The 24,184-nt window shown below is 44.3% G+C and overlaps 1 protein-coding gene across 1 annotated transcript; it reads left to right on the top strand.

The window, feature by feature from the left end:
- The first annotated feature begins 203 nt into the window (after positions 1-203).
- Positions 204-16,156, top strand: L1TD1 (LINE1 type transposase domain containing 1). Its single transcript, XM_017877288.1, has 5 exons — positions 204-248; positions 1,678-1,773; positions 9,300-9,372; positions 11,161-12,279; positions 14,407-16,156. The coding sequence occupies exons 4-5, from the start codon at positions 11,269-11,271 to the stop codon at positions 15,967-15,969; spliced, it is 2,574 nt and encodes an 857-aa protein (XP_017732777.1). The 5' UTR covers positions 204-248; positions 1,678-1,773; positions 9,300-9,372; positions 11,161-11,268; the 3' UTR covers positions 15,970-16,156.
- The last annotated feature ends 8,028 nt before the right edge of the window (positions 16,157-24,184 follow it).

Raw genomic sequence — 24,184 nt, 5'->3', positions numbered from 1 at the left:
CAAGCGAAGGCTCAGTGGAGACAGAAGGAACTGGGCTCAGTAGGGAGGCAGCGATGGAAGTCAGCAATTGCTTAGGGCAGAATGCGATTTCCGGGGAGGAGGCGAGGGCATGTAGACAGAGGGGGTTGGACACACCAGGAGGGGAGGAGCCAGCCGAGAGATCCTGAGTCTTCTCAGTCCTTAGTTAAAACCCTCCATCCTCACTTTGTTCGCTCCTCAGTCGTCCCGGTGGATTCCTTTTTCGCCAGGTAAGGCTCGCCCGGGTGTTTGGGGCCCGGGTTGCCCCGGGTAAGGCTGGTCCAGGCGCGTGGGATCCAGGGCGCCCCGGGTAAGGCTGGTCCAGGCGCGTGGGCTCCGGGGTGCCCCGGGTAAGGCTGGTTCAGGCGCGAGGGGCCCAAGGTGCCCCAGGCAGGGCTGATCCGGGTGCGTGGGTCCAGAGGTGCCCCAGGTAAGGCTGCCCCAGGTGCGTGGGGCCCGGGGTGGGGCAGGCAGTTGGGCCCCTCACTTTACTCCCTGCTCTTTCCCTTACCTTCCGTGGCGAAGTGAGGAAAAAAGTATCCTAAGACTTCTTTATCCCCAAATTGGAAACATTAAAGTAGTTCTGTGAAGAAAAAATGAAGTCAAGAAAATGAGATAGTGTTTGACAAGTCCTAGCTTTAAAAAAAAGGATGGAGGGGGCGGAAGCGGTGGCTCACGCCTGTAATCCCAGCGCTTTGGGAGGCCGAGGCGGGCGGCGGTCGGGAGTTCGAGACCAGCCTAACCAACATGGAGAACCCCCGTCTCTACTAAAAATAGAAAATTAGCCGGGCGTGATGGCGCATGCCTTAATTTCAGCTACTCGGGAGGCTGAGGCAAGAGAATCGCTTGAACCCGAGAGGCGGAGGTTGCACTGAGCCAAGATCGCGCCATTGCACTCCAGCCTGGGCAACAAGGGTGAAACTCCGTCTCAAAAAAAAAAAAAAAAAAAAAGATGGAGAGCCGGGCGCCTTGGCTCACACCTGTTATTCCAACACTTTGGGAGGCCGAGGCGGGCGAATCACGAGGTCAGGAGATCGAGACCATCCTGGCCAACATGGGGAAACCCCGTCTCTACTAAAAATAAAAAATTAGCCGGGTGTGCTGGCTCGCGCCTGTAACATTCACAGCTACTCGGGAGGCTGAGGCAGGAAAATCGCTTGAACCGGGGAGGCGGAGGTTGCAGTGAGCCGAGATCGGGCCACTGCACTGCAGCCTGGGCAGCACAGCGAAACTCTGTCTCAAAAAAAAAAGTGTTATATTATGTGACTGGAAAAATTGATTTGGAAGTAGTAACTTACGCATTTTCTTCAATTTCCTCCAATTGTTAGGCAAATTTCATTCTTGTTCAAATTGCAAAAGGAAAACGTGTCTTCCATAATGGACCCCCAACTCTCACAAAGAAGAAATCATTCTCTCCAGCCCCTCCCTGTCCTCCTCAGATTCACCTCTGGGTCCTCCCCTTCCCTGCAGCCCTCTCCCGACTTGCACTCCAGACTCTGCTAATGACTTGTGTGCCTTTTTAAGCAAACACATGCATAGAGAAGTGCTTTTTTTCCCCTGTCTATAATATGAGGTGATTTTCTGCATTAAATAGACGTTAAAATTTGGTGTTATGATTAAATAAACGTTAAAATTTGGTGTTATGAACTTGAATTCTAGACACCAAGGGACAGTTTCCAGTAGACCCAAGTCCTGCTCTGCAGAGAGTTCGTCTTCCCCGCGAAGGTACAGAGGTGGATGAACTGCTGAGACTGGGTAGGTAGTTTGGTGGGGAATTTTTTTTTTTTTTTTTTTGAGACTGAGTCTCGCTCTGTCACCCAGGCTGGAGTGCAGTGGCGCGATCTCGGCTCACTGCAAGCTCCGCCTCCCGGGTTCACGCCATTCTCCTGCCTCAGCCTCCTGAGTAGCCGGGACTACAGGCGCCCGCCACTGCGCCCGGCTAATTTTGTATTTTAGTAGAGACGGGGTTTCACCGTGTTAGCCAGGGTGGTCTCGATCTCCGGACCTCGTGATCTGCCCGTCTCGGCCTCCTAAAGTGCTGGGATTACAGGCGTGAGCCACCGCGCCCGGCCAACCGATGGGGTACTTTATTTTTTGAGACAGAGTTTCGCTCTTGTCTCCCAGGCTGGAGTGCAATGGTGCCATCTCCGCTCACTGCAACTTCCGTCTCCTGAGTTCAAGCGATTCTCCTCCCTCAGGCTCCCAAGTAGCTGGGATTATAGGCGCCTGCCACTATGCCTGGCTAATTTTTGTGTTTTTAGTAGAGACGGGGTTTCGCCATTTCAGCCAGTGTGGTCTCGAGCTCCTGACCTCAGGAGCTTCCACCTCCATCTCCCCAAGTGATGGGATTACAGGCGTGAGCCACCGCGCCTGGACTGGAGGGGTATTTTAGAGTGAAACAGGAGAAGTGACCTTGGGTCTGATAAAGAAATGAGTCCTAACTATAGTGTGGGTCAGGACCCTTTTGCAGTCTGGTGCTATTAGCAGAACCCACAATTTCCTAATCACTAGAAACCACGTTTTATTTCACATAACAGTTGTTGCAAGTTTTGCAGTCACTACTTCAAGATTAAAAGGTAGGACTGGCGTGGTGGCTCACACCTGTAATCCCAGCACTTTGGGAGGTTGAGAAGGGCAGATCACTTGAGGTCTGTAGTTCGAGACCAGTCTGGCCAACATGGCGAAACCCCATCTCTACTAAAAAATACAAAAATTAGCCGGGCGTGGTGGCACGCTCCTGTAGTCCCAGCTACTTTGGAGGCTGAGGCAGGAGAATCGCTTGAACCTGGGAAGCGGGGGTTGCAGTGAGCTGAGATTGTGCCACTGCACTCCAGCCTGGGTGACACTGAGACTCCATCTCAAAAACAAAACAAAACCCTGCAAATTACTTGAATGCCCACTGCTCAGGGAATTACTTACTGAACCAAAATATGTTCAACATGTTCAAAATATGGCATGTCACACATAGAAAAGTGAGGTGTGCACATGTAACTGGAAGATTACAAATGGCCTATTGAAAAAGAAAAATAATGTTAAAAGTATAAAGCTATTAAAAAAAATTAAATGTCCCCTGACCTAAGGAAAGAGACATACCAACTAGAATTCGAAGTTGGCATTCTCCTTTATTGTCTTCCCATGCACCCATAAAAATCAGGCACTTTAGCTTGGTATGGTGGCATGCCTATAATACCACCTCCTTAGGATAAGACTGAGGTGAGAGGATCACTTGGTCCCAGGAGTTTGTGACCGCAGCCAACAGTGATCATGCCACTGCTTGTCACGCTGGGCGAGAGTGAGACCTCAAAAAAAAAAAAAAAAAAGCAAAAAACACAAAAGAAAAGTCACCTGCACATTGTGAGAGATACCACACCAAACTTTGGGTGGCCTCAGAGGTCAGATTATAGAGACTGAGGTGAGGGAATATTAATTGTTCTTATATAAAAGAAAGAAAAAATAAAACAGAAGTCCGTAATCCCCCAGCAAATTCAGAATAACACACACACCAACCCCCCAATAACAGGCTGCCAATGTTGAAAAGGTAATTCACCACAAAGGAAATGCAAGCAGATAAACATATGAAAAGATGGCAGTCACAAGCCAAGGCAATGCAAATCAACAAGCTTTTTTCCATCCCTAAAATTAAAGGAAAAGTTTATTCTCCCTCCCAACCCCCAATCCCGTGAGGGAAGTGCTAAATATTTTTTGCCCTTCCCAACCGGTGTTCTCCTATATTGCATACTTTTGGAGTAACCTCCTTAAAATATAAAGCAGAACTTGTGAGTACACTGATGAAAATCTCCCAAGTCTCCCTGATCACTTTCTTTCTTTTTTTTTTTTTTCTGTCTGACAGGGTCTTGCTCTGCCACCCAAGCTCTGGAGTGCAGTGATGCAATCATAGCTCACAGTAACCTTGAACTCCTGGGCTCAAGTGATTCCCCCCCACCTCAGCCCCCCAAGTAGCTCAGACTGCGGGCAGAAACCAGGATGCCTGGTCCCTGAGCCCTTTTGATGGCTACCATCCAACCCTGAGGCACAATTTGCTAAATTTGTGCCAGCCTCTGCTTTCTTCTTGATCAGGGATTCTGAACCCAGAGTGCCTGGGAAGTGCCTGGCTAGAATTCAGAGTATGTGATATCTTGGATGTGAAAAAGGTCACATTTATTGTCATTAAACGCTAATTATAATTTAGTCTTCAGCATTTGAGGCCAGGAGCAGTAATGCTTGTAATCTCAGCACTTAGGGAGGCCTAGGCGGGTGGATCACCTGAGGTCAGGAGTTTGAAACCAGCCTGGCCAACACGGTGAAACCCCGTCTCTACTAAAAATACAAAACTTAGCTGGGCGTGCTGGCGTGTGCCTGTAGTCCTCAACCCAGGAGGCTGAGGTGGAAGAATCGCTTGAACCCGGGAGGTAGGGTTTGCAGTAAGCTGAGATTGTGCCACTACACTCCAGCCTAGTCGACAGAAACTCTCTTAAAAAAAAAGAAAAAAAAGTAGCATTTGATACGGTTAATGACAAATAATAAATCCCACTGCATCGGGCTGTAATTTTCAGTTTTAAGCCAGGCATGGTGGTGTGTGCTTGTATTCCCAGCTACTCAGGAGGCTGAGAAAGGAGTTTGAGTGTAGCCTGGGCAACATGGCAAGACGCTGTCTCGTTAAAAAGTTAATTAATTTCCGGTTTCTCATTGCACCTATCATGTACTATAGAGTGACTCTTGGAAAACACATTACCCAAAAAAGGTAGTGTTACATAATAGGGCACTGGCCAGATTAATTACTGAAAAGGTCTAAAAATCCCCAGGGTCACTATGAATGTGGCCAGAGTGGATATTTGCCCCTGCACTGGCTGTAATCAGGATGTTCAGACACTGGAATGTGTTGTGATATGCATTCTCCTAATATAATTGACCAATCTTTTTGTGTTTACTGTACATACGGTTTTTGTATATGTGTTTAAGAATGGGATTGTACTCTGTATATTTTCTGCACCGTTTTTTTCCTTCTAACGTACCAAAGACATCCTTAACCAATGTGTATGATTCTAATATACTCTATTATGTAAAGTATAATTTTTATACGTACATTAAACATATTGTATGCACCATATAGAATATATATATATCATAACATGTGGTGTATATATATAACATAATGTATATTATTATTATTTGAGATGGAGTTTCACGCTTGTTGCCCAGGCTGGAGTGCAATGGCGTGGTCTCAGCTCACTGCAACCTCCACCTCTGGCATTCAAGCAATTGTCCTGCCTCAACCTCCCGAGTAGCTGGGATGACAGGCGCCCACCACCACGCCTGGCTAATTTTTGTATTTTTAGTGGAGACAGGATTTCATTTTGGCCAGGCTGGTCTCGAACTCCTGACCTCAGGTGATCCACCCACCTTGGCCTCCCAAAGTGCTGGAATTAACATGCGTGAGCCACTGTGCCTGGCCATAATGTATATTATAATGTATATTTTATAAATTAATGTATTTCATGTACTTACATATAATTATATCTATTATATATAATCGCATTGTGTACATAAACCATCATTTGTTCAATCCTTCTCTTTTAAGGACATTGTTTTCTAATTTGTTTTAGTTTATCAATTTTATTTTAGTTTTAGCTTTAGTTTTTTTTTGAGATGGAGTCTTGCTCGCTCTGTTGCCTAGGCTGTAGTGCAGTGGCGTTAACCTTAATTCAACCTCCACCTCCCAGGGTCAAGTGATTCTCCTGTCTCAGCCTCTGGAGTAGCTGGGGTTACAGACACCCGCCATCATGCCCAGCTGATTTTTGTATTCTTAGTAGAGACAGGGTTTCACCGTGTTGGCCAGGCTAGTCACCATGTTGGCCAGGCTGGTCTGGAACTCCTGACCTCAGGTGATCTGCCTTCCTCAACCTCCCAAAGTGTTGGGATTACAGGCATAAGCCACGGCAACCGGCCTCAAGTTCACTTATTGTAGCATTTATTGGACACAATAAAGGCACAATTGTTATCAAAAGAATTTGTCTGCATGTGCCTGTAGAAGTTTACCCTTGTTTTCAGCTTTCTGTTTCATCTTGGCAAGTCAAGTAGAAGTCTGTTTCACCAGGGAGAGCTCAGTGGTTTTCCTTAAGGATTTCCAGTTTGAAAAAAAAATTAGAAGCATTATCAGGCCAGGCCTGGTGCCACTGCACTCCAACCTCAGCGAGTGAGACCCTGCGTCAAAAAAAAAAAAACAACATTGGAGCATTTTCTGGGTTTTTTTTTTTTTTTTTTTGGCTCTGTCGCCCAGGCTGGAGGGCAGTGGCCGGGATCTCAGCTCACTGCAAGCTCCACCTCCCAGGTTCATGCCATTCTCCTGCCTCAGCCTCCCAAGTAGCTGGGACTACAGGCTCCCGCCACCACACCGAGCTAATTTTTGTATTTTTTTAGTGAAGATGGAGTTTCACCATGTTAGCCAGGATGGTCTCGATCTCCCGACCTCGTGTTCCACCCACCTTGGCCTCCCAAAGTGCTGGGATTACAGGCGTGAGCCACCACGCCCGGCCAGTAGCATTTTCAAACATCAGTGAAAGTACTCATCATCCAGATTCAAAAACAAATATTTTTCCCCATTTGCTTAATCTCCCTTTTTTCTTATTTGTTTGCTGTGTTTTAAAGTAAATCCCAGACATCATACCATTTCACCTGTAAAACTTCAGTATGTAGTTTTATAAAATAAGGACACTTTCTTAACTAAATACAGTATTGTTACAGTTAATAAAATATATATTCCTCAATATCATTTAATAATCAGTCCATATTCAATACTCCCTGCATTTTACAGTTGATTCGTTCAAATAGAGATCCAAAATAGGGGGAGCATACACTGCATCTAGTGAATTCCCTTAGTCTCCTGAATGAGAGTGGGCCCCTTTATTCCTGTTGAAGTCCTGTATAAGTTCCTACAGACCTGTCCTGTGGGCTACTCGGTTGCTTTCTCAGTCCTTGATTAGATTCAGATACTACTGGTGCTTGGTTTTTTAAATTTACTTAATTAAGAGGATGAGGCTGGGTGAGGTGGCTCACACCTGTAATCCCAGCACTTTGGGAGGCCTAGGTGGGCGGATCACCTGAGGTTGGGAGTTTGAGACCAGCCTAACCAACATGGAGAAACCTCGTCTCTACTAAAAGTACAAAATTAGCTGGGCGTGGTGGCGCATGCCTGTAATCCCAGCTACTCGGGAGGCTGAGGCAGGAGAATCTTGAACCTGGGAGGCGGAGGTTATGGTGAGCCAAGATCACGCCATTGCACTCCAGCCTGGGCAACAAGAGTGAAAATTCATCTCAAAAAAAAGGGGGATTAAGTGTGTGACTAATATTGATTCCTTCTCTTTTTTAGTAATCATTTACGTGTTTCTTCTTTTAACCTTTTCTCTGGTGTAATCAAGATCTTCTGTATACATTTGTCCCCCTTACCTCCTGTTGCTCATATTTTGGAAGTTATTTTGTGATAAGTGCCATGTTTTAAAACAATTTTTTATAACTATCATGCTTTTTCTTCTTTTTTTTAGCTGTTCATTTATAATTTTTTTTTTATTGTTTTTGAGACAGAGGCTCACTCTGTAGCCCAGAGGCATGATCTGGGCTCATTGCAACTTCCACATCCTGAGTTGAATATTTTTTTTTTTTTTTGAGACAGTGTCTTGGTCTCTTGCTCTTGTCACACAGGCTGGAGTGCAACCGCACAATCTCAGCTCACTGCAACCTCCACCTCCTGGCTTCAACTGAGTCCCGTGCCTCAGCTTCCCAAGCAGCTGGGTCTATAGGAACCCACCACCACGCTCAGCTAAATTTGTATTTTTAGTAGAGATGGGGTTTCACCGTGTTGGCCAGGCTAGTCACGAACTCCTGACCTCAGGTGATCCGCCCACCTCAGCCTCCCAAAGTGCTGGGATTACAGGCATGAGCCACCTCACCTGGCATAATTTGTTTTTTTTAAAAAACTAGAGATGAGGTCTCACTATATTGCTGAGGCTGGTCTCAAACTCCTGGGCTCAAGCAATTACCTCGGCCACCCAAAGTGCTGGGATTACAGGTGTGAGCCACTGCACTTGGCCTGTTTTAAATTTTTATGGTTACATAGTAGATGTATTTATTTATTTTCATATAGACATGCAATGTGTAATAATCACATCAGGGTAATTGGGGGTAGCCTATCCACCACCTCAAGCATTTATCATTTCTTCTTGTTAAAAACATTCCAATTATACTCTACGTATACAATAAGCTATTGTTGAGTGTAGGTACCTTGTTGTGCTACCAAATACTAGATCATTATTGTACCCATTAACCATCCCTATTCCCTGCACCCATCCACCTACTACCCTGCCCAGCCTCTGGTAACTATCATTCTATTCTCTTTTTTTTGAGACAGGGTCTCACTCTGTCACATAGTACGGTGGCATGATCTTATCTTGGCTCACTGCAACCTCCACCTCCCGGGTTCAAGCAGTTCTTATGCCTCAGCCTCCTGAGTAGCTGGGACTACAGGTACATGCCACCAAGTCCGGCTAATTTTGTTTTGTTTTGTTTTGTTTTGTTTGAGATGGAGTCTCACTCTGACCCTCAGGCCAGAATGGAGTGGCGTGACCTAGGCTCACTGCAAGCTCTGCCTCCCGGGTTCAAGCCATTCTCCTGCCTCAGCCTCCCAAGTAGCTGGGACTACAGGTGCCCGCCACCACGCCCAGCTAATTTTTTGTTTATATTTTTAGTAAAGATGGGATTTTACCATATTAGCCAGGATGGTCTCTGTCTTCTGACCTTGTGATCTGCCTGCTTCAGCCTCCCAGAGTGTTGGGATTACAGGCGTAAGCCACCGCGCCTAGCCTCTGCTAATTTTTGTATTTTTAGTAGAGATGAGGTTTTGCCATGTCGGCCAGGCTGGTCTCGAAGTCCTGACTTCAGGTGATCCACCTGCCTTGGCCTCCCAAAGTGCTGGGATTCTAGATATGAGCCGCTGTGCCTGACCTTTTTTCGCTATTCTCTGGAAGAGTTTGGGCACAACTATGGTAATAGTCGCTTCTAAATTTTCTGATTTAATTATGAAAGTTGAATGGTGCTCCCATTTTTCAACCATGCTTTATCTGTAGTTGTGCCCCCTTTTTGTTCATAGTGTTCCTTATTTGTATTTTGGTTTTGTTAATTCTCTATAAATTTCTGTTTTTCATTTCTTTGATTTGTGCACATCTCTTGGTTTCTTGGTTAGATTTTGCCCTGAATCTGGTAATTTAACTTTAATTTTTATTCTTTTCTAGAAAATTCTAACATTTTAAGTCGATGCATTTTCCTCAAAGCACCACTTCAGCTACATTCCCCAAGTTTTGATAGGTAATTATCATTTTGATTTAGTATTTTAAGTTTCTCCATTAGTTTGATTGGTCATTTTAAAATTTAAATAACTTTAACCTTTAGTATTTAAACATTAAACACAGAAGTTTTAAAATTTAATTTATCTTTTAATTTTATGCTATTATTTTCCTGGTTCAGTTTTATTGCAATGAAAAATTTCTGAAATTATTTTTTAGAAACGCAGTCTCACTATGTTGCCCAGGCTGTTGTTGAACTTCTGGGCTCAAGTAATCACTCTACCTCAACCTCCCAGAGTGCTAGGATTACAAGTGTGACACCATGCCCTGCTTGAAATTCTTGGTTGGGTGCTCAGCATGTATCTTTTGCCCTGACATGAATGACATTTTAGCTGCTTATATGATTCTTATTTTGCAGCGGAGGGGACAGGGTCTCACACTGTCACCCAGGCTGGAGTGCAGTGGAGCAATATCAGCTCACTGCATCCTCTGCCCCCCTCAGGCTCAAGTGATCCTCTTACCTCAGCCTCAGTTACTGCTGGGACTACAGGTGCACACCACCACACCAGGCTAATTTTTTTATATTTTTGTAGAGACAGAGTTTCACCATGTTATCTAGGCAGGTCTCAATCTCATAAGCTAAGTGATTTACCTGCCTTCACCAAGGAAGCCTTTCTAGATTGCCCTGTACTCTAAAAAACAATATTCTTGGCTGGGCACGGTGGCTCACGCTTTTAATCCCAGCACTGTGGGAGGCCAAGGGAGGCGGATCACGAGGTCAGGAGTTTGAGGCCAGGCTGGCCAACATGGTGAAACTCTTGAGCCTTTGAAGTAGTTGGGACCACAGGCGTGTGTCACTATACCCAGCTAAGTTTTATATTTTTTGTAAAGACAGGTCTCCCTTTGTTGCCCAGGCTGGTCTTGAACTCCTTGGGCCAAGTGATCCACCTCAGCCTCTATAAAAGTGCTGGGATGGCCGGGCGCGGTGGCTCAAGCCTGTAATCCCAGCACTTTGGGAGGCAGAGACGGGCGGATCACGAGGTCAGGAGATCGAGACCATCCTGGCTAACACTGTGAAACCCCGTCTCTACTAAAAAATACAAAAAACTAGCCGGGCGAGGTGGCGGTCGCCTGTAGTCCCAGCTACCCGGGAGGCTGAGACAGGAGAAGGGCATAAACCCGGGAGGCGGAGCTTGCAGTGAGCTGAGATCCGGCCACTGCACTCCAGCCTGGGCGATAGAGCGAGACTCCGTCTCAAAAAAAAAAAAAGTGCTGAGATTACACCCGTGAGCCACCATGCCTGGCCAAGAAAGTCATTTTGAATTGGCTTGATAACTAGTTTTCAGAAAAAGTCTTAATAATCTCTGCAATTCAAAAGGGACACCTGTTTCTCAATTTTCTGTAAGATTCCATTCAAGTTAGCTGAGACTTGGATGATTTGGTATGATACATATGTTGATTTTTTAAAGAATAACATCTATTTTCTTGTAATTAATCTACTCATTATAGAGAACCTAGACAACAAAGCTAATAGTATGGCAAATCAGACAGCTTCATTCGTAGTTGTCTGCTCTTTGGTTAATTTATTGCTTTCAAATCTTTATGTAAAGGGAGTTTTCATGCTAATCTATAAATTTTGAATTCTAATTTTTTTCTGGTCTTAGTTTACAGATACCCATTTTGTTAGTGAACCTTTTATTAATTTATTATGGAGTGCACCCAGCATAGTTTTCTTAACTAAGCTCATATTCTTACAAAGTTTCTCAAGAGAATTCTTCAGTAAGTAATTTTTTATTTCTTTGTATTTCAGATTGACGTATTTTAAGATTTTTTAATTTCTGAAGTCTAGCCGACCTGTAAGAACAAAATCATTCTGCAGGAATTAAAAACAGAATCCAGTCTTGACAACATATCCACAATGTCTGATGTATCTACTAGTGTACAATCAAAATTTGCTAGACTTGCAAAGAAACAGGAAAATATCACCTATATGAAAAAAAAGCAGTTAACAGAAACTGAAAAGGACATAGCTCCAGTATTAGATTTAAAGTGCAAGGACGTATCAGCAATTGTTATGAATAAGTTTAAGGTCTTAATGGAAATTCAAGACCTGATGTTTGAGGAGATGAGGGAAACTCTTAAAAGTGACCTAAAGGCAATTTTAGGAGGAGAAACTACAATACCTGAGGTAAAGAATTCAGAGAACTCCAGTAGTAGGACAGAGTTTCAACAAATAATCAATTTAGCATTACAAAAAACAGGGATGCTAGGGAAAACGGAAGGAGAAAACTCTAAAGTAGGTGATGATATTGAAAATTTAACCTTTAAAGTCAAAGAAGTAAATGAGCTGAGCGGTAAATTAGATATCGCTGATGAATACAATAGTAAGGAAGGTAAGACATTACCCCAGAATGAATCACAAAGTTACGAAGTCCTGGGAAGTATGGAAGAAACTTTATGCAATGTAGATGACAGACATGGAAATCACAATGTCCATTTAGACATTACAGAAGGAGAGAGTAGGAAGGATGGAGAGGATGAATTTGTCAAAGACATGAGAGAGGAAAGAAAATTTCAGAAATTCGAGAATAAAGACATTTTAAAAGCCTCCAGAGAAGAAAAAGTGTTGATGGATGAAGGAGCAGTACTTACCCTGGCTGCCAACCTTTCATCAGCAACGCTGAATATTAGTAAGCAATGGAGTGATGTCTTCAACATTCTGAGAGAACATGATTTTGAACCTAAATTTCTGTGCGAAGTTAAATTGGCATTTAAATGTGATGGTGAAATAAAGACATTTTCAGATCTGCAAAGCCTTAGAAAATTTGCCAGCCAAAAATCTTCTATAAAAGAATTACTGAAAGATGTACTCCCACAAAAGGAAGAAATAAGTGGAGGAGGAAGAGGATACGGAACTCAAGAAAAAAGGGTAAGCATACAAATAGATAAAGCTTGTGTTGTATAAATGTAATAGTTGGGACGGTTATTTTGAAGGATAAATCAAATTTTTTTTTCTTGAGATGGAGTTTTGCTCTTGTTGGCCAGGTGGGAGTGCAATGGCCTGATCTCAGCTCACCACAAACCCACCTCCCAGGTTCAAGTGATTCTCCTGTCTCAGCCTCCCAAGTAGCTGGGATTACAGGCTTGTGCCACCATGCCCAGATAATTTTGTATTTTCAGTAGAGACGGGTTTCTCCATCTTGGTCAGGCTGGTCTCAAACTCCCGACCTCAGGTGATTCACCCACGTTGGCCACCCGATGTGCTGGGATTACAGGTGTGAGCCACTGCGCCTGGCCAGATAAATCAATTAAAGAAAAATGATTCCTTAAAAGTAAAAGCATAATAAAAGTAATGATTTAAAGGGTACTTTTTTTTTCTGTGAAAGTTTTATTACATGCCGAGGGGAAAGGGGGCCTCAGTCCTTCTTGGCAGCTGGTTTAATCATGGTGGCCAAGATGGTGCTCAGCTCCTCTCCCTCTTGGTGTGGATGTGTGACCTCAGCCTTTTCTTGATGAACTTGAGGGCCTCTTTCATCAGGCCCTCACCATCACACCATGGATGGTGTGATGCTCCTACGTGGCGAAGCAACACACCTCTCAGATCATGTCCCACACTAACTTGGTGTGTTTGGTCAGATGCCTGGAGCAGCGGCTGTGCCTGGGCTTTTGCTCATGTTCTTGATCACCTTGTTGCCCTTGCTGAGGCCCAAAGCCTTGGGGTCACACAGAGCTGTGGCTGCTGTTCTCCAATGGCTGCTGTGCTGGAAAGTGCTTTTTTTTTTTTTTTTTGGGAGATAAAGTCTTGCTCTATTTCCCTGGTGGGGGTGCAGTGGCTCAATCTGGGTTCACTGCACCCTCCACCTCCCAGGCTCAAGTGATCCTCCTACTCCAGCCTCCCGATAGCTGGGACCACATGCATGCACCACCACGCCCAGCTAATTTTGTACTTTTGTAGAGACAAGGTTTTGCCACGTTGGCCATACTGGTCTCAAACTCCTGGGCTCAAGCAGTCTACATGCCTTGACCTCCCAAAGTGCTGGAATTGCAGGTGTGAGCCACCATGCCCAGCCAAGGTCTAGATTTATAAGCCAATATTTTTTACATGTTTCCAAATGAACGCTTCTCCTCTGCCTTTCCCACATTTCCAAGTGTAACCTCTGCAAAGTGAGAATCCAGAAGGAGAAGGTACACTTGAATCAACAAATTATTTAAAAATCAGTATTTAATTCCAGAAATTAGCTGCTTCCAGTGTTTACACAGATGAGGCACCTAACCTGTCCTGGTGGGTTTGGGAAGACTGAAAAGCTCAATGGCAGACTAAGGGCTTCAAGGAACATTAGGAGCCAACATTTATATTGCAGACATCATCAGAAGCTCAGTACCTTGCTTACTTTATATTACAACAATCCTGGGGTGGTGCTGTTATTAGACCCTGCTTTATAAGGAAAAGTGAGGCACTAGTAGCAAATGTGGCAATTGGGCCAGGGTTTGAATAGTTTTGAACTGAGCCTGTTGTATTCCTAACCAAAGCCTGCTTGTCTTTAAAGTCATAAGGCTGGCCTGGCACGGTGGCTCAAGCCTGTAATCTCAGCACTTTGGGAGGCCGAGACGGGCGGATCATGAGGTCAGGAGATCAAGACCATCCTGGCTAACGCGGTGAAACCCCGTCTCCACTAAAAAAATACAAAAAACTAGCCAGATGTGCTGGTGGGCGCCTGTAGTCCCAGCTACTCGGGAGGCTGAGGAATTACTGAGAATCAGTCACATACACAGCAGTAAATGTTGTGGGATCTAGAAGGAAGAAAGTAGACATTATGACCTCATATAATTTGTTCCGAGATTACATAAGAAATGACAAATATCTTGAGATGATCGTAGGGAAATTTCACTTGTTTAGGGACCTAGGCCTTCAAGAACAATTAATATTTAAGCAGTTTTTCAGATATGTTCCCATTGTCAGAATGGAAGCCATATTAAAATTAGTGAATTGAAGTTTTAATTCTTTAAAATAAATGATTTAAGTAAATAACTCTTCTTTTTCTTTGTTTAACTTTAGGGTAAAACCCTAATAGACTCAAAGCATGGAGGTGGAGAAATGACCAGTGATGGATTGAGCTTTCTATTTCTTAAAGAAGTGAAAGTTGCTAAGCCAGAGGAGATGAACAACTTAGAGGCTCAAGAGGAAGAGTTTTCTGAGCTAGAGGAGCTGGATGAAGAGGCCTCAGGGATGGAGGATGATGCAGAAGATACCTCAGGGCTGGAGGAAGAGGAAGAGGCCTCAGGGATGGAGGAGGAAGAAGAAGAGGCCTCAGGGTTAGAGGAGGAGGAGGAACAGACTTCAGAACAGGACTCAACCTTTCAGGGTCATACTTTGGTAGATGCAAAGCATGAAGTTGAGATAATCAGTGATGGCATGGAAACTATTTTCATTGACTCCATAGAGGATTCTGAGCCAGAGGAGAAAGAGGAAGGAAAGGACTCTGAAATAGTAAAGGTAAAGACTACCTCCCTGCCTGAGAAAAAAGTCTCATGTAGACAAAAAGAAATTCCCTTTAGTTATTTGGTTGGGGACTCTGGGAAGAAAAAGTTGGTGAAACACCAGGCGGTACACAAAACCCAGAAGGAAGAGCAAACAGCTGTGCCCACAAGTCAAGGAACTGGCACACCCTGTCTGACCTTATGTTTGGCCTCTCCCTCAGAGTCCCTAGAGATAGGTTATGATGAGCATAAAAAGCATTCACATACAAATTTGAGTATTTCAACAGGAGTTACCAAACTCAAGAAAACAGAAGAAAAGAAACACAGAACTCTGCACACAGAAGAACTAACATCCAAAGAAGCAGACTTAACACAGGAAACAGAAGAAAACTTGAGAAGTAGTGTGATTAATAGCATCAGAGAGATAAAAGAGGAGATTGGAAATCTGAAAAGTTCCCATCCGGATGTCTTGGAAATTAAAAATTCAGTAGATGATCTAAGTAGCAGAATGGACATACTTGAAGAAAGAATAGACAGTCTAGAAGATCAAATTGAAGAATTCTCTAAGGATACAGTGCAAATGACCAAACAGATGATTAGTAAAGAAAGGCAAAGAGATTTAGAGGATAGATCCAGAAGTTGCAATATTCGTTTGATAGGAATTCCAGAAAAAGAGAACAATGAGAATGGGGCAGAGGACATAATTAAGGAAATAATTGATGAAAACTTTGCAGAACTAAAGAAAGGTTCAAGTCTTGAGATTGTCAGTGCTTGCCGAGTGCCTAGTAAGATTGATGAAAAGAGACTGACTCCTAGACACATCTTGGTAAAATTTTGGAATTCTAATGATAAAGAGAAAATAATAAGGGCTTCTAGAGAGAGAAGAGAAATAACCTACCAAGGAACAAGAATCAGGTTGACGGCAGACCTATCACTGGACACACTGGATGCTAGAAGTAAATGGAGCAATGTCTTTAAAGTTCTGCTGGCAAAAGGCTTTAATCCTAGAATCCTATATCCAGCCAAAATGGCATTTGATTTTAGGGGTAAAACAAAGGTATTTCTTGATGTTGAAGAGTTTAGAGATTATGTTTCACATATGCCCACCTTGAGAGAATTACTGGAAAATGATGTGCTTTAGCACTCTAGGGTGACTAGAAACAATATGCTTTCCTCCCCCAGCACACATCCAAAAATCAACAAGTAAAACTGGAAAATACACTTCTACCCAGGAGGATGGACAGCTAGTAGCATACTTGGGGATGAGGAGCAGGGAGTATTACAGATTTACCTAGATGTTAATAAAGTTAAAGGGTGTGTTTAAAAAAGGCTGGTCTGAGTGTAGAGTTATTTCAGTTGATTGTTCAGTCAGTTACAGATAGAATTCCTTGTTCTACTTCCCCCACCCACCTCGCTACTGCAGTTGACTAGTCTTTTTAGAACTTATATTGTACTAGTTTGTCAAAGAGTAAACTTCTTATACTATTGGGGGAGGGCCACATCTGTCAAGACAACCCATCAATGTAGTAGGAAAACAGGAGGGGACAGTAACAAAAGCACAGGAGTTCAAGGCCATCCTGGACAATGTGGTGAAACTCTACAAAAAAAAGGGAAGAAATGATACTTCACAAATTTGTATCATTTGTCATTATGTGATATTTGAATCTTTATATTAAATCTTTTTCCCTTGAATACTGTATGCTATGTTTGCTTATTTAAAAATTTTCGATTATACATTTTCTGAAGTACTTTGTCATACATAGTCTAATAGCTTTTACATTTTATTGTGTAAACCCATTCCTGGAGAGATGAAATCTCTTCCCTAGCGTGACACTTCCTAGGTTTTCAGTTTATTTAAGAATGAAATGAATCGGCTGGGTGCCATGGCTCACACCTGTAACCCAAGCACTTAGGGAGGCTGAGGCAGGCATATCTCGAGAACAAGACCATCATGGTCAACATGGTGAAACCGTGTCTCTACTAAAAATACAAAGTTAGTTGGGTGTGATGGTGCTTGCCTGTAGTCCCAGCTACTTGAGAGCCTGAGGCAGGAGAATCCCTCGAACCTGGGAGGAGGAGTTTGCACCACTGCACTCCATCCTGGTGACAGCGAGACTCCGTCTCAAAAAAAAAAAAATTGCAATGGATGATTAGTGAAGAAATTAAGGAGAGGGAGTGATCTCGTCATTTAGACTGCTACTAGGACTAATTTAGTATATTCCTGGTTTTTTCCCCGTCCCCCAAACAGTAGCATCTTGGCATAACTGGTATAAAAATCAGGCTGGGTGAGCTGGCTCACACCTGTAATCCCAGTACTTTGGGAGGCCGAGGCGGGCAGATCACCTGAGGTCAGGAGTTCGAGACCAGCCTGGCCAACATGGTAAAAACCCATCTCTACTAAAAATACAAAAATTACTTGAGTGTGGTGGTGGGCACCTGTATTCTCAGCTACTTGGGAGGCTGAGGCATGATAACCCCTTGAACCTGGGAAGTGGAGGTTGCAGTGAACCAAAATTGTGCCACTGTACTCCAGCCTGGGAGACTGAATAAGTGAAACACACACACAAAAAATCAGGCCAGGCGTGATGGGCCATAATTCCATAATCCCCGTCTGCAAAGATGAGGCAGAGATTGGAGGAGTGATGCTTCTACAAGCCAAGGAACACCATGTATTCTCAGCAACTAGAAGGAGGTAAGGAAGGAATCTTCCTTAGATCTTCTGGTGTGAGCATGAGCCTGCCACTACCTTGATCTCGGATGTCTAGCCTCCAGAACCACAAGGGAATACATTCTTGTTTTTTTTTGTTTGTTTCTTTTGAGATGGAGTGTTGCTCTGTCACCCAGGCTGGAGTGCAGTGGCGCGATCTCGGCTCACTGCAAGCTCTGACTCCTGGGTTCACACCATTCTCCTGCCTCAGCTTCCTGAGTAGCTGGGACTACAGGTGCCTGCCACCACGCCCGGCTAATTTTTTGTATTTTTAGTAGAGACAGGGTTTCACCTTGTTAGCCAAGATGGTCTCCATCTCCTAACCTCGTGATCTGCCTGCCTCAGCCTCCCAAAGTGCTGGGATTACAGGTGTGAGCAACCGCGCCCGGCCACATTCTTGTTTTAAGTCACTTAGCTTGTGGTACTTTGTGATGGCAGGCCTACAAAACAAATGCAGTAGTCATGACCGCAATTCACCTCCTAGACGCTGCTGTCCCCTAGACTCATAGCCGGTTGCTGGAGAGATATTGGTGGCTGGAAGATTTAAAATGAGGCCACACCACAGGAATCTGCTGACTGATTTATTTCCAGCAGCCAGTTTGAGAGACAGAGAAGCCTGAACCTCTGCAGTAGCCTCAACCTGGATGCTTAAACACTGACTATTTTTGAGACAAGATCTCACTCTCACCCAGGCTGGAGTGCAGTGGCACAACCACTGGGGCTCACTGCAGCATCAACCTCCCAGGCTCAAGTGATCCTCCTGCCTCAGCCTCCCAAGTAGCTGGAATCACAGGCATACACCATCATGCCCAGCTAACTTTTTGGTGTTTTTGTAGAGATGGAGTTTCTCCATGTTGCCCAGGCTGGTCTCGAACTCCTGGGTGCAAGTGATCAGCCCACCTCAACGTCCCAAAGTGCTGGGATTATAGCCACCTTACCTGACCACTTTGAAGTATTTATACAAAGTCAAGACTTGTCTTTTCTTGTGGGATTTATTTGAATATAGTAATTAAGCTGCCTTTTTCCAAGGCTGAGGGAAAGGAAAAGAGAATTCCAGTGCAGAAAGTAGATAAAATTGAGAATCTTCTGTCCCTGCTACTCAATCAAGGCTAGGCAGGGTCCCTCTATTGATTTTTCCCCTTTATCCTCAGTCCTCACTCATTCTTCCCCTGCCTCCCAGTCTTCACCTACTCTATGTGTCCTGTAAATCCTTGGAGACATGTGTTTCTTCTAAAATACATCATTTTGTGAGTGTATTCTTAATTGATGTGAGTGTAGTACTGTGACAGTGAATGAAAACCCTGCAAATGGGGAGAAACTTAGGCTATATATTCAGACCTTGCTCCGCTGGGCACAGTGACTCACACCTGTAATCCCCACAGTTTGGGAGGCTGAGGAGGGTGGATCATCGGCGGCCAGGAGTTTGAGACCAGCCTGGCCAACATGGTGAAACCCCATTTTTCCTAATACAAAAATTAGCCAGGCATAGTGGTGTGTGCCTGTAATCCCAGCTGCTCAGGAGGCTGAGGCAGGAGAATTGCTTGAACCCAGGAAGTGGAAGTTGCAGTGAGCCAAGATTGCGCCACAGCACTTCAGCCTGGGCGATAGAGTGACACTCGGTCTCAAAAACAAATGGCCAAGTGTGGTGGCTCACACCTGTAATCCCAGCACTTTGGGAGGCTGAGGCATGTGGATCACCTGAGGTCAGGAGTTCGAGACCAGCCTGACCAACATGGAGAAACCCTGTCTACTAAAAAATACAAAATTAGCCGGGCATGGTGGTGTATGCCTGTAATCCCAGCTACTTGGGAGGCTAAGGCAGGAGAATCGCTTGAACCCAGGAGGCAGAGGTTGCAGTGAGCTGAGATCAAGCCCTTGCATTCCAGCCTGGGCAACAAGAGCGAAACTCTGTCTCAAAAACAAACAAAAACAAATAGTTCAGACCTTGCTCCGGCAAAGGAGGCAGCCACCATCACTAGTGTTTGACAAAGACTCAGAGGCAGAGGTAGTCGGGGGGAGCAAAAAAGCTTCATAGTGAAATAAAAAGGGATGGCCTCAGGTATGTTTGTCCTCTGGAAGTTGTTGGCATGGAGAGGCTAACTAGAAGCAGGACTTCTTATGTGATGGCTTTGAGGAGCATATCTGTTTTTTTCTGCTTGGTCCTGAGTTTGGAGCAAAAATAGGGAAATTGGCTGTCGCTGACCAACTCTGACCATTCTGGGCCAATTGCCGCAAAGGTTGTGGTTTTTCTCCCCCAGTGATTACTGCAGAAGTTGTTGGTCAGAGTTCTGTTGTATGCTTTGACCATTGTCTGTTTGTATATTCAGTCTCTTCCACCTGAAGGCCTAGGATGAAATTTGTATTTCCATGTATCCTCCCTTGCATTCTCATTTTTACCTTCACAAAACCGTATCCCTTTGTTTTAATTTGTATTTCTCTGATTAGTAAAGTTGAGAATCTCTCCATATATTTTTCAGCCATTTAGAGTTTGTCTTTTGTGAATTGCTGATTAGTATCTTTTTTTGTTTGTTAATTTGTTTTTGAGATGGAGTCTTAACGCTGTCACCCAGGCTGGAGTGCAGTGGCATGACCTTGGCTCACCGCAACCTCCGCCTCCCGGGTTCATGCAATTCTACTGCCTCAGCCTTCCTAATAGCTGGGATTACAGGTGCCTGCAACCATGCCCAGCTAATTTTTTTTTTCTTCTTTTTTGAGACAGAGTCTGGCTCTGTTGCCCAGGCTGGAGTGCAGAGGCATGATCTCAGCTCACTGCAACCTCTGCCTCCCGGTTTCAAGCGATCCTCCTGCCTCAGCCCCCCTAGTAGCTGGGATTATAGGCAAGTGCCACCATGCCCGGATAATTTTTGTATTTTTAGTAGGGACAGGGTTTCGCCATGTTGGCCAGGCTGGTCTCAAACTCCTGACCTCAGGTGATCTGCCCGCCTTGGTCTCCCAAAGTGCTGGGATTATAGGCATGAGCCACCATCAATGTTCTTTCATCAATTTAAAAAAAACAAACAAACAACTCTCTTTATTGCTATTTTGCAGAAGTTCCTCATATATCTGGGTAGTAATCCCATATTGTTTTTATTGTTTTTATTTTACCTTTCTTTTTTTCTGAGACGGAATCTCGCTCTGTTGCCCAGGCTGGGATGCAGTGGTGGGATCTCGGTTCACTGCAACCTCCGCCTCCTCGGTTCAAGCAATTCTCCTGCCTCAGCCTCCTGAGCAGCTGGGATTACAGGCGTGTGTCATCAGGCCCGACTGATTTTTGTATTTTTAGTAGAGATTCACCATGTTAGCCAGGCTGATCTCAAACTCTTGACCTTGTGATCCACCCACCTTGGCCTCCCAAAGTGCTGTGATTAGATGTGTGAGCCACTGAGATCAATTATCTTTTTTTTTTTTTTTTTTTGAAACAGAGTCTTACTCTGTTGCCAGGCTGGGGTGCAGTGGCACTATCTAGGCTCACTGCAACCTCCGCCTGTTGGGTTCAAGCGATTCTGCAACAGGCTTGTGCCACCATGCCCGGCTCATTTTTTGTATTTTTAGTAGAGATGGGGTTTCACCCTGTTGGCCAGGATGGTCTCGAACTCCAGACCTGGTGAGCCACCCACCTCAGTCTCCCAAAGTGCTGGGATTACAGACGTGAATCACCGCGCAAGGCCCCAGTCAATGATCTTAAATTCCAAATGGTTCATCTGTGTTTTGCAAACTGAATTTATTTGTATTTTCGTGTACTGCCTTCAGGTGTTTTTTTTTAAAATTTTATTTTTAATTGTGGTTGCAATCACATAAGATTTAACTTGACATCCTAAACTTGTTTTTTTTTTTTTGGACGGAGTCTTGCTCTGTTGCCCAGGCTGGAGTGCAGGGGCGAGATCTTGGCTCACTGCAAGCTCCGCCTCCCAGGTTCACGCCATTGTCCTGCCTCAGCCTCCCAAGTAGCTGGGACTACAGGCACCTGCCACCACACCCAGCTAATTTTTTGTATTTTAGTAGAGACAGGGTTTCACCGTGTTAGCCAGGATGGTCTGGATCTCCTGACCTTGTGACCCACCACCTCGGCCTCCCAAGGTGCTGGGATTACAGGTGTGAGCCACCACGCCTGGCCAACATCTTAAACATTTTACGTGTACAGTTTAGTAGTGTGCTAAGTATATTCATATTATTGTGCAACAAATCTCTACAACTTTTTCATCTTGCAAAACCAAAACTCTATGCCCACTAAGCACTAATTCCTCCTTCCCCCTACTTCTAGCAATCACCTTTTACTTTGTTTCTATGATTTTTTTTTTTTTTGGGACAGGGTCGCACTCTGTCGCCCAGACTGGAGTTCACTGGCATGATCTCAGCTCACCGCAACCTCCGTCTCCTGGGTTCAAGCGATTCTCCTGCCTCAGCCTCCTGAGTAGCAGGGAATTACAGCCTCATGCCGCTACTGCCCAGCTAATTTTTATATTTTTAGTAGAGACGGGGTTTCACCATGTTGGCCAGGCTGGTCTTGAACTCCTGACCTCAAATGATCCGCCTGCCTCAGCCTCCCAAAGTGCTGGGATTATAGGTGTGAGCCACCGTACCCGGCCTGTTTCTGTGATTTTTTGACTATTCCAGATACCTGATATGAATGGACAGATACAGTATTTGTCCTTGTGCGACTGGCTTATTTCACTCAGTATGACGTCCTCAAGGTTCAGCCATCTTGTAGCATGTGAAACAATCTTCCTTTAAAAAGTCTGCATAATATTCCATTGTATGTTTTTACCACATCTTCATGTACTCACCCTTAGATGGATTTTTTTGTGGTTTTCACCTCTTGGATATTTTGAATAATGCTGTAATGAACATGGATGTGTTAATATCTTTTTGAATTCTTGCCCAAAAAAGGAATTGCTGGATCGTATGGTTTTGTTTTGTTTGTCTATTTATTTTTATTATTATTATTATTATTTTGAGATGGAGTCTCGCTCTAACGCCCGGGCTGGAGTGCAGTGGCCCGATCTCAGCTCACTGCAAGCTCTGCCTCCCGGGTTTACGCCATTCTCCTGCCTCAGCCTCCTGAGTAGCTGGGACTACAGGCGCCTGCCACCTCGCCCGGCTAGCTTTTGTATTTTTTAGTAGAGACGGGGTTTCACCGTGTTAGCCAGGATGGTCTCGATTTCCTGACCTCGTGATCCACCCGTCTCGGCCTCCCAAAGTGCTGGGATTACAGGCTTGAGCCACTGCGCCCGGCCTGTTTGTTTATTTTTTGAGACAGAGTTTTACTCTTGTTGCCCAGACTGGAGTGCACTGGCGATTTCGGGTCACTGCAACCTCCGCCTCCCAGGTACAAGTGATTCCCCTGTCTCAGGCTCCCAAGTAGCTCGGATTACAGGCATGCACCACCACACCCGGATATATATATTTTTTGTATTTAGTAGAGACAGGGTTTCATCATGTTAGGCTAGTCGCAAACTCCTCACCTCAGGTGATCCACCCGCCTTGGCCTCCCAAAATGCTGGGATTACAAGCGTGAGCCACTGCACCCGGGGAAAATTTTATTTTTTAATAATGCCAAGTGATTTCATTTTAAATTAAACTGCACCATAAATTGGATTATTGTACTGCACGTAGTACCTTGCTCTTCAAACAAAAACATTTTTTAAAGACCAAATATATTGCATACTTTTTTTAAAAAAGCTCTGGCTGGGTCATTGGCTTACGCCTGTAATCCCAACACTTTGGGGAAGCTGAGAGAGGAGGACTGTTTGAACCCAGGAGTTTGAGACTGGCCTGGGAAACACAGTGAGACCCTGGCTCCACAATAACCTCTCTGTAAAAGTTAGCCAGGTGTGCTGGTGCACAGCCATAGTCCTAGACACTTGGGAGGCTGAGGCGGGAGGATAGCTTGAGCCTGAGAGGTTGAGGCTGCAGTGAGCTATGACTGCACTCCAGCCTGGGTGACAGAGCAAGAACCTGTCTCAAAAAAAAATGTTCTTACTGTTTAAGAAATTATGAATGACATTTATTTTATGTTAAACCAGTGTATTTTATCTACAAAAGGAGTAAGAGATAATAATAGAAAAATTGGCACATAAAGGAACAAAAATGCTAAAAAAATTAAAATTTACCAATCATCCTATCACCTAAATTTATAATTTTTAATAGAATTAAATGTAGGATTTTAAAATAAATTGCTTTCAATTTACTTAAACATATAGATTATTTTTAGACCCTCTTCACGCATCCCTCGTTGAGTAAGTTCCATGATTTACAGGCCTACTCTCTCTATTGTTAAATATTTTATTGCTTCCAATGAATAACTTTTTTTTTTTTTGAGACAGAGTCTCACTCTGTCGCTCAGGCTGGAGTGCAGTGGCGAAATCTCTGCTCACTGCAAGCTCCCCCTCCTGGGTTCAGGCCATTCTCCTGCCTCAGCCTCCCGAGTAGCTGGGACTACAGGTACCCGCTACCATGTCTGGCTAATTTTTTGTATTTTTAGTAGAGACGGGGTTTCACCGTGTTAGCCAGGATGGTCTCAATCTCCTGACCTTGTGATCTGCCCGCCTCGGCCTCCCAAAGTGCTGGGATTATAGGCATGAGCCACCACGCTTGGTCAAATAACATTTTTTATAAACATTTTCACCGAAACATAATTTGAGCACATTGA

This window comes from Rhinopithecus bieti, unplaced genomic scaffold (assembly GCF_001698545.2).
Source record: "Rhinopithecus bieti isolate Rb0 unplaced genomic scaffold, ASM169854v2 scaffold_6380, whole genome shotgun sequence".
NCBI lineage: Eukaryota > Metazoa > Chordata > Mammalia > Primates > Cercopithecidae > Rhinopithecus > Rhinopithecus bieti.
This window is presented reverse-complemented; position numbering and strand designations above follow the sequence as displayed.